At 37.6% G+C, this 10,642-nt stretch overlaps 2 protein-coding genes across 3 annotated transcripts; both read left to right on the top strand.

The window, feature by feature from the left end:
• The first annotated feature begins 3,216 nt into the window (after window positions 1–3,216).
• On the top strand, window positions 3,217–5,741 carry LOC121241624 (F-box/kelch-repeat protein At3g23880-like). 2 transcript variants are annotated; one of them, XM_041139466.1, is made up of 2 exons: window positions 3,217–4,476; window positions 5,429–5,741. In XM_041139466.1, exon 1 carries the CDS (start codon window positions 3,267–3,269, stop codon window positions 4,473–4,475), a length of 1,209 nt encoding a protein of 402 aa, XP_040995400.1. In that variant the 5' UTR covers window positions 3,217–3,266; the 3' UTR covers window position 4,476; window positions 5,429–5,741. The 2 variants fall into 2 exon arrangements, with proteins under 2 accessions (XP_040995400.1, XP_040995401.1); XM_041139467.1 differs by having other exon boundaries at window positions 3,217–4,481.
• Window positions 5,742–6,645: 904 nt separating this feature from the next.
• On the top strand, window positions 6,646–10,091 carry LOC121241615 (pentatricopeptide repeat-containing protein At1g02150-like). The gene is made up of 2 exons (XM_041139455.1): window positions 6,646–7,096; window positions 8,386–10,091. The coding sequence occupies exons 1-2, from the start codon at window positions 6,728–6,730 to the stop codon at window positions 9,643–9,645; spliced, it is 1,629 nt and encodes a 542-aa protein (XP_040995389.1). The 5' UTR covers window positions 6,646–6,727; the 3' UTR covers window positions 9,646–10,091.
• The last annotated feature ends 551 nt before the right edge of the window (window positions 10,092–10,642 follow it).

Here is a 10,642-nt window from a genome sequence, read left to right as displayed (position 1 = left end):
TTAAAATATGACTATTAAAAAAAAGTTATGTAATACCATGTATTTTAGTGTATTTTTATTGAATGATTATTTTAATAATTCAAAAATTTATTCTCTTGTTTTAAAATTATCGGATATTTTAAATGGTTTATTTTATGATCTTTAAATTATGAAAATTAAATTGTTATGTTTTCTTAATATTTATTTATTATTATACATTTAAATTGTTCTTCTTTTTAAATTAATTGATTGTGAGATTTAATTATTTTATTTTTATTGTATCATTACGTTTAAATTATTTTAATTGATTTGTTGTTTTAAAATCATCTTCATTGGATCATTTTCTGTGACCCAAGATGTGAGGATTGGACCTCATTTCTTTTTCTCCATTTTCTCTTTCTTCTCTTTTTTTTTTTTTCTTTTCTTCTTTTCCTTTCTTTCTTTTTTCTTTCTTCCTTTGCTTCCCGCGCGCGGACGTCCCTCTCCCTCTCTCTTCCCGTGCGTTTTTCTCCTCCACCCAACCCACCGCCGTGAGCCGCCTGTGATCGACACTGCCCACCGCCACAAGTTCCCCTCCCGCCGGCCATCATCCCCACCAATCTCAGCTCCTAACTCGCTGTCGTTCCTTCCTACGCACAACACCAAGCCGCGACGCTCTCTTTATTTCAGCGCCGCCGTGCGCCGCTAGTGCCCAACATCGTCCAGCCCACCAGCTCCCTCACCCTCCGGCGACCTTACCCCTTCAATCTCAGCCTCCCTTGCGCCGCCATTAGCCACTACGAGCCCCTCAAAGCCGCGGCATTCCTTACGCCGTTGCGCCACCTCTGGCCACCATTTCTTCACCACTTCATCCTCGACCTCCCAGCTACCCAATAGACCCAACCCCAGCTCCGATTTGTCACCGGTGAAGCCTATCTATCTCCATTTCCGTTTTGGACACATTTAGCCTAAAACCACCATTTGCGCCGCCACCCACGGCTAACCACCACCACCACTAGTTTCACCGACCTCTCTAGGCCCTTCCCTATCAATTTCGGGTCTTAGTTTGTCTCCGTTGAAAAGTGAATTTTTGAGACCCACGGCCACAGTGTATTTTACACTGTTTCGTTGCTGAGCCGCCACCTTTTACACCACCGCGATCTTTCGGAAATTATTATATAGCACTGTAAGTATTTTTCCAAAGAACTATTGTGATTTAAATATATTTTTACACTTACTCATATTATTGTGAACTGGTTGGACATGCCGGACTGAGTCCGATGAGTTCGGGGGTCGGATGGATTGTGGACGGAGTTGTGTGTTTGGTTGGTATTGTGAATTGTTGGTTGTTGATTTTGGTATTGTTCATGTACATGGTATATTGCACGCATGATCATGTTTGTAAAGGAAACTAGGTTTTCGTGTACATGCATTCATGTTCATGTGTTTCATGAAAACTGGGTTTTCATGTGTTAAAGGATTTTGAGTACGTGTGTATCACGACCCCGAGCCAAGATGAGGCATTATCTCGGTGAAGCTCTTCTGGTCACTCGGGAGCGAAATATACTGAGTGATGTCCCCTGGATTGTCGCTGGGCGACGATGGGATCTGACGAGATGGTCTCGTGATGATTCCGTGGCCCCTTTGCTGGCGGGGGCTAGAGGATGCTTGACCATGAACGCGCTGGGCCCCGAACTGAGAATCGCTACGAAGCCAGGACGTGCGGATAATCCCTAGGGAAGATCATGGTGCATTGGTTAATGGAATAATGAGCTGTTTTCTAAGAAAATATGGTGTATTGATTAAAAGGATTTTAGTGTTTCATTTTCTGGAAAAATGAGGTTTTATTGATTTGGGTCATTTTCTAGGAAAATGACGGAGTATTCTTTTTGGGTTAAAATGGAATTTTGGCGTGTGTTGGAAAATATCTATTTTCAATATCTATTTTTGGGGAAAAAGTATTTTTGGATTTAATACATATTTCATCATATGCATGCATGTTAGTCGCATTAATGTATTTTTATCTCGTAGTTGTTTGGTTTATACTTACCTGCGGTACCATTTTGTGGTAACGCAGATTTCGATACAGATGAGGCTGAGGGTGAGCCTGAGGATTCGGCTCTGCCCGAGGAGTGATCTGGGATAACTCGTTTTGATTTGAGACTTGTAAAATATTTATTTTGGATGACTGTATAATTTTTAAACCTTTTTACTGATTGTTTAAATTGTATTAACCATTCTAATACTTAATTAATTTAATTATCCGTTGCGTTGTTTATTGTACACTGTTACATGTACACACACTTGACACTATCGTTGAGATGTGTGATCCTGTTATCACCATCTTAACATCTCGATTCCCATATCTCATTTCATGAGAATCGGGGGCGCTACAATTTATTTGTGGATGATTACTCTACAAATGTAATCTTTTGACTTTAATTCAAGAACACAGTTAACAAAGCATCACAAAATAATTATTTTGACTTTAGTTGTAAGATAATTGTTTCCGTAACATTTTCCCAATCCCTTTGAGTAACAATATCATATCTCCTATGTTGTAAATTTTTGGAAATTTTCAATCTTTTGTTTTACGAAAATTAATTTAATTAAAATAAAATTTATAAATTTACAAATAATATATTTGATTAAAATTATTGTTATTATAAAATAGATTTAATATATTATATAAATTCATGTTAATTCGTAATATTAATAAAAATGTCTTTATCTTAAATAGGGTTTCGTTTGGATATTAAGTTAAGTTAAATTCTTTATGAATAACAATGAATTGAGATGATGAAGTGAGTTTTGTGAGATCTATTTAAGATGAGTTTAAATATGATTAGATGTTAAGATGAATTTAAATGTATTTATAAAAAATTTAAAAAAAGTTATAGATCTCACGTGTAAAAAAATATTAAGTTGAAAAAAATTATGAGTTTTATGTGTAAAAAGGTTTTGAGTTGAGTGATTTGAGAATTTGATGTTTAGATGTTAGATTCAGCTTAAATTTAAAAATTTCAAAACTTTAATAATTGTTCTATACAGAAGTTTCACGCTCTGTACATCACTTAAAAATATATAATTTTATTTTTTTAATCTCATATTTCAAGAAATATAAGAGTAAAATAATAAATTAAGTAATGTATAAGAACGTGAGATTTATTTCTACAATTTTTCTAATTTTCAGGTAAAACTAAAAGCACAGTGGAATCTTCTTTTAATTGCGGGTAATTTTTAAACTAATTTTTTTGGTGCCGAAGTTTGAGACACTGGTGAAGCAGAGCATCGCCGAACTCGGAAGAATGTCAAGCTATCTGCCCGAGGACGTGGTGGTGAGAATTCTCTCATGTCTGCCTCCAAAATCCTTGATCCGATTCAGGTCCGTCTCCAAAGCTTGGCTTTTTCTCATAGGGAACCCCGATTTCTTCTCCAAAAATCTCCTCAATCAATCTATTCTCACCCAAAATCCCACTTCTCGTCTCCCTCTCATCCTAGTCAAAGCCACACACAAATCCAACCCCGGGAAGCAAATTTACTCTTTCCTCTCTCATTGGAACCTCGACATCGTGTCTCAAGTTCCTCTGAATCTCCCGGAGTCACCGGACCGTCGTTTCCTTAATTCAACCCAATGCGTATATTATGACCTTAAGATCGTCGCCTCCTGTAATGGTCTACTCTGCCTCTACCACTATTATGTTGGAACCAGAGACATCTATATCTGGAACCCCTTCGCACCATCGGGACTTAACGCTCTTCCGAGCGTATCCCATCACGGTCAACCCGAGCTCACAGTCCTTACCTACAGCGTCGGGTTCGGTTTCGACCCGAGATCAAACGACTTCAAGGTCGTGAGGCTTCTTGCGTTTTTGTCCACCACTGCTTCCTTCCTATTGGATACTCATTACGAAGCGGAAGTGTACAGCATGAGAGACGGGTCTTGGAGATTGCTCGACCTACTCGTGCCCGTGAATATTTATTCAGATTCGCCGACCGTCTCTTTGGGAGGTCTTTTTTTATGGTATCTTGGATTTCACTACGATGAGGCCACCGAAGAGGACGAGACGATTTTTGCTTTTGACTTCAGCGATGAGGTTTTCCGAAAGACGCGGTTCCCGGATGCTAGTGTTTTTCGGGATTACGGTCAATGCGCGCGGACTCTCACTGGGCTAAAGGGCTCCATTGCTATGCTGGTTTTCCCTCGCGCACCATCGAATACAAAGTTCTGTTTGGATTTATGGGTTTTGCTTGAATTTGGTGTCAAGGAATCGTGGACTAGACTTATATCGATTGGACCTTTATTGGATGTGGAAAGGCCATTGGGGTTTTGGAATAACGGACAATTGTTCTTGGAGAATAGCGAAGGGCAGCTGGTGTTGTATGATCCTTATACAGAGATAAAGAAGAATCTACCGATTGAAGGGGTTAAGGGATCATTAGAAGTTGATCTCTACATGCAGAGTCCGGTGGCAATCAACGGAGCGGTTGAGATTAAAGGGCAGGACAACCTGTGAGGCAAGGCTCTTGGTCCTTTTTTTTTTGTGTTTGCTACATGATTCTGTTCTGACTTTGTATTGATAAGTATGTTGGTCTTAGAATTGCTGTTGAGTGTTACATTATTGTGTAAAAAAACAAAACTTTTTTAAGAGCAATTTGGTTGAACGTAGCTGACTTGATATAGATCAATCACGAGTTCCGATATTGTGATCCGAAATTGAATCTGCTTTCTGTAGTTTTGATCAGGAGGGGTCAATTACTTTTGTGAGTAGATCGGTGGAGAATATATAGCTCTCTTTTTGGGTGGTTATGTTTGGCCTAAACATTGCAAGAATGCTACAGAAATTGTATAGTTTTTGAAATTCCCCTATCTCAAGGTAGAGCAAAGATATTAGCCCTAGATTTTGTTCCTACATTTGCACCACCTCTCTGAACAGGATTGCCAAAATCTATAATTGCCATGTTAAGAATCTTGAAGTCAATGGGTTCAAATTCTCTTGAGTGCAAACAATTTCTAGGAGCCTTTGGACTGGAGGAACTTCTCCTCGAATTATCCGCAGTGCACTTGTAGAAACTCATTGTCAAGGGCCTGTGCACCTCCAAGATTAGTCGAGACTTTGTTCTCGAACACCCGCTGCCAATAAAAAAAAATCTTGGAGTCCGGAGTTGGAACCATCTATTATGGGTTCCAACATTTCTTGGCCTCCAAATTTAGAACAATCCACCATCACTTTAACAGGCCTTGGGCATCTTCATTTGCCCTTTTGCATACTCCTTTCATTTGGATAGTATATAACCTCTTCTTTTTGTACAAAAAGATACAAGAATTCTGCTCCCCAACTTTTCTTGTTTATTCCTCTTCTTTATAGTTTGCTCATCGTTAGTAGAATTCCATAGGACATGTTTTTACTACCAATGATTGAATTTGACTAAAATAGCCCGAGTTCCTTCTAATGATTTACTTTTGCAGGTAAAATAGAACGGAAGTGATGAGCCAGGCAAAATAGCAAGATATGAAAATTTGATGTCTCAATTCAATCAGATCCCAACGTGATTATTCACCTTGACAATACAAAAATGGAAGGGAAAACAGAAAACAGAAAACAGAAGAACAGCATGGCAGTGATAGAATTGCATTATTTGTCGTCAAGCATTAGGAATTGAGCAGAACTGCCTCTCGTTTTTTTCTCTAATATCCTTTTGTAGAATTTTCCTTTTATGCGAACATTTCATATGTATGTGTATATATATTTACTGTGTACATAAAGTTTCTACATTCTCAATATCTTATTCGAGAAAGAAATTAAATTGTATACCTCAAAATTAGTCGAGATTTTGTTCTCGGACACCTCGTGCCAATAAAAAAGAAAGGAATTAAATTGACATATTCTCTTCTAAGGTGGCTGGGCGGCTGCAATTCACAAAGATGTGGTTCAAATGAGAACAAATGTTGAAGACGTATAATAGGAATTAAATTATAAATGCCCCCCATTTACATGTATAAATAGTATATATACTGGAATAATGAACATCTTTTGTACACCAGCAAAAACAGCAAACAGCTGGCCAAGGCAGTAAAATGAGGACTTTCAAAATCAACCAAAAAAAGGAAAAAAATATTTTTTATTACCATACATGGTAAAAAAAAAAAAAAAGAAAAAGAAAATGCTGCTTTTCTCGTTGCGAGCTCCCGCCTTCTGAGATTTATTTATTTATTTTTACTTAATAATTAAGGAAATATTTTTTAATGATGTTATAAATTTTTATTTTTTTTAAAATATTTAAAAGTATAAAAAAATATATAAAAAAATAAAAATAAAAACATTTAAAATATACTAACGGAAACCCGGTGGAGCTTACAACTGTAGCTGTAGAGCCACCCTAAAGAAAAAGGGCGCTGCTACACCCACACCGCCAAATTGTTTTTTTTTTTTTTTTTTCTTTAGAACAATTTTTTAAAATATATATTTTTTAAATCACAAACTCAATAAAAAATGACTTTTTAATTATTAAGTTATAAATAAATAAATAAATATTATAAAAAAAAAAAACTCGAGTCTCGGTGGCATTTTATTTTCATGGAATGATGTGTCGTCGAAGGACTCTTTTAGCCCAATAGTGTACGAAGAAACTAAACAAAACGCAAGGGCCTTTAAGGTAATTCTGAAAACTTATCTACAAACACGAAGAGAAAGATCAGACCCAGACAACCAAGCCCTCTGTTTTCTTCGATAGCAAAACCAAAGACACACCAAAAGCCCTACTGAAAATGCTTCTCCAATCGCCTCTTCACCACTACAACGCTTACATCTCCTCATCCCTCTGCTACTCACGGCCGCTGCCATGCAGGACTCCCACTTTGAACCTCTCCACAGCTGCAAATTACCGGGGAGTGCCAATCACAGTCACCTGCTCAATCTCAAAAATCCACAGCTATGGGACTATTGACTACGAGCGGAGACCCATGGTGAAATGGAACGCCCTATACAAGAGAATATCGTTGATGGAGAACCCTGAGTTGGGTTCTGCGAGCGTGTTGAACCAGTGGGAGAAAGAGGGCAGGAAACTCTCGAAATGGGAGCTTTGTAGGGTGGTCAAGGAGTTGAGGAAGTTCAAGAAGCACAAGCTAGCTCTTGAGGTGAAAAATAAAAAATGATAGTTTCGTTTTTTTGGGTCAGTTTCGCTTTGTGGGTTGTTTCTTGCAGAAAAGCCAAGACCTTGAGTAATGAGAAAATTGTGCTGTTACTTGACTCTTTATGTGTTTTACTTAATGGGTATGTGCTAGTTTTCTATAGAAATATGTTAAGTTGACTGGTTCAGTTTATGGTGCTGCGATATCCTGTCGAGATTTTGTTCTCTATGCTGCTATGATCTTTCTGTTGAGCAAAAATCTGATCGTGGAATTTGGTATTACATTTTGTATTTTTAGTGTGTTTTGCTTAATGGGTAGCATTACTATTGGCTTAATTCCTTTGAAATGATGTGCTTGTTCGATGAGGTTGCTAGTTTTTGCATCATTGCTGTTTCTCTTTCTCGGTATAATCTCTTTAGGTAAAAGCTACTTAATTGGTTATTTGGTGCTTTATCAACAAAGTCTGTGTATAAACAGAAGCCATAGAGAAGTCAGGTGCTTTATTAACGAGTTCCTTCTGATGCTTGGGTACCAGTCTTATTCCACACAATTCGGACTACCACCCAAAAAAGATTTGGGCCAAAGTGTACAAAGCTTAATGTTATCTAGCAAAGCCACATAAGAATTTCCATGATACTGGTATTTTTTTTCTTGGTTATGATAACGTGTTAGGTCTTTTGGTTTTCCAATAAATGCTGTTCGTAGATGTTCTTGCAATAATAGCAATTTTCTATGCTAACCGTCTAGCACCATATTCATTTGGTTGGTATATCTTATTTGGTTTTCCCATGTTAAAGAATGAACTATGAAGAGCACTTATTCTGCTTGATTCTACTGTTCACGAGCTGCTCTTTATTGTATGGGCCCATAAAATTTTATCTAAAAGAGATGCTAGGGTTATCATTAATGAGTGGGCCCTTGAACTAATTTGTACTAAGGGTTTCAGTAGCTGTGCAATTTATAAAAAAGAAAAGAAAAGAAAAGAAAAAGGCTTTCGTCAGTTGTGCTGGATTTTCTGTTCACAAGATCCTCTATCTTGGATGCAGGCATAAACTTTCTAATTTGTTATATGAACGAGTAGATTGTAAGCTTATATGGAAATAGTCTTAGTTCTATGCATTGCATGTGTCTTTATCAAGTGTCTGTTAATGGAATGCTCATCCCTGATTTATTTAGTTGTGGCTCTATATCATGTCAATGAATGATTAGCCGTATCTTGCTACCTTAGTTTTCTTTTTTGGATCGTGAGCCTTGCCTTGCATTATTCTCAGCCTTCTATTTTATGCACTTTGCAGGTATACGATTGGATGAACAACAGAGGAGAGAGGTTTAGATTATCCGCTAGTGATGCTGCAATTCAATTAGACCTCATTGCCAAGGTTCGTGGAATTTCTGGTGCCGAAGATTACTTTCTGAAGCTGCCTGATACTTTGAAGGACAGGAGAATATACGGAGCTCTTCTAAATGCATATGTGAAGGCTAACATGAGAGAAGAGGCGGAATCTTTACTTGAAAAAATTAGAAGTAAAGGTTATGCTGTACATTCACTTCCCTTCAATGTGATGATGACTCTCTATATGAACCTCAAGGAGTATGATAAAGTTGACTCAATGATTTTAGAAATGAAGGAGAAAAGCGTACAGCTGGATATATATTCCTATAATATCTGGTTATCATCTTGTGGATCACAAGGATCTGCAGAAAAGATGGAACAAGTATTTGAACAGATGAAACTCGACAGAACTATTAATCCCAACTGGACCACATTCAGCACAATGGCTACTATGTACATTAAGATGGGGCAGTCTGATAAAGCTGAAGATTGCTTGAAGAAAGCAGAGAGTAGGATAACAGGTCGGGATCGAATGGCTTATCATTATCTAATAAGTCTTTATGGGAATGTTGGTAACAAAGAAGAGGCTTATCGGGTGTGGAAAGTTTACAAAACAATTTTTCCCAGTATCCCGAATTTGGGATACCATGCTATAATATCTTCTCTTGTTAGGCTACGCGATATTGAAAGGGCAGAAAAAATATATGAGGAATGGTTGCAGGTGAAGTCATCCTATGACCCTAGGATAGGAAATGTTCTCATGGGTTGGTATGTTAGAGAAGGAGATTTGGATAAAGCTGAGAGTTTCTTCAACCATATGGTCGAGGGTGGAGGAAAGCCAAATGCAAGTACATGGGAGACTCTTGTTGAGGGGCATATGGGAGAGAAGAGGATTTCTGAGGCTTTATCCTGCTGGAAAGAAGCTTTTATGTCTGAGGCATCAAGGAGTTGGAGGCCAAAGCCTGCCAATGTGTCTGCCTTCTTTGAGCTCTGTGATGTAAAAGATGACAAGGAGAGCAAGGAGGTTTTGGTTGGACTGTTGAGGCAATCAAGATATCTTGAGAACAAAGAATATGCATCACTAATTGGCCTATCTCCTGATGATGTCATCGGTAATGAACTGTCAGTGGAGATTGATAAAACAAAGGTTAACAATGAGGGTGATGAGGACGAGAATGATGGGTCTGAAATGCTTCTCAACCAATTTCAGGGTAGTGTATGATAGTTATGCTTCTGTTGTATTACATTGGAATTTCGATTATTAGCCCAAAAGGTGCAGGAGGGAAGTTCTTGCTGAAGTGGATTTCTTTCAAGTTCCAAAGAGCTCTCACGAAAATGGCGGTTTAGTATTATTATAAAGTTCTGCTAATAGTTGCCAAGGATATGGATTTTGGAATTTCTCCATTGGGCCTTGGCATCCATGCGAGTGTTAACGCATGAAACTTTGCTTGCAGAGGAACATCTCAGATGTTTGTGTCTGAGACTCTGAATTCCTTCTCCCATTATCCATTATCTTCTGTTGGACTCATTTTTGTGATTATCATTGTCGCTAGCTTTTGGATCATGCAAGTCAAGTTTTTTTCCTGCTTTTACTGTTAGCGGATGCAATATGAATCATGTTACCGATTGTGGCTTCAAGCTCAAAGTCCAATTTAATCCGTTTCTTCATCTCTTTTGTGAGACTGTCCATTGATCATATGCTTGCCTTTGTGGTTTTCCTTCATCCATTGATGGATATTAGGTGTAATTCTCAACCGAGAAATACTTGGTCCATAAAAGTAATTACAAAATGTAGTAAAATATATCTAGCGTATATCAAACTACGTCAATATAAGTATTTTTTTTTTGGGTCATACTCATTGTTTAGGACAAGTTGTATGGATAGACTTTTCTATTTGTACCTTCAACTCGAAGGGTCATATCCCATAGGGTAAGGAAGGCCCACCTTGCTAGCTTGATTCCAATGGGATTAGATCATGTGGCTTGGTCTTATTTTCAGTCGTTATAAACTACACTCTCATTTTATTAGGCAAAATGTGACCCTTTTTTTTTATTAACCTTTAGATCATCATTTATTTTTTTAAAGAAAAAAAATTAAAAAGTTGACAGATAATGTAATCACATGAGATGAGAACGTGATGAGATTGTACTTTGTAGAATTTTCCTTATCTTCCACAATAAGGAAATCTTTTCAATTTAATTTGCAAGCCAATATGGCC

Source organism: Juglans microcarpa x Juglans regia, chromosome 7S (assembly GCF_004785595.1).
Source record: "Juglans microcarpa x Juglans regia isolate MS1-56 chromosome 7S, Jm3101_v1.0, whole genome shotgun sequence".
Classification (NCBI taxonomy): Eukaryota; Viridiplantae; Streptophyta; class Magnoliopsida; order Fagales; family Juglandaceae; genus Juglans; species Juglans microcarpa x Juglans regia.
The sequence above is the reverse complement of the archived record's forward strand: the minus strand, read 5'-3'. Positions and strand labels throughout refer to the sequence as shown.

Coding starts and splice junctions, on each gene's coding strand:
- LOC121241624 (XM_041139466.1), top strand. CDS start 3,267: ATGTCAAGCTATCTGCCCGAGGACGTGGTGGTGAGAATTCTCTCATGT.
- LOC121241615 (XM_041139455.1), top strand. CDS start 6,728: ATGCTTCTCCAATCGCCTCTTCACCACTACAACGCTTACATCTCCTCA. Junction 7,097..8,385: donor AGCACAAGCTAGCTCTTGAG/GTGAAAAATAAA, acceptor TGCACTTTGCAG/GTATACGATTGGATGAACAA.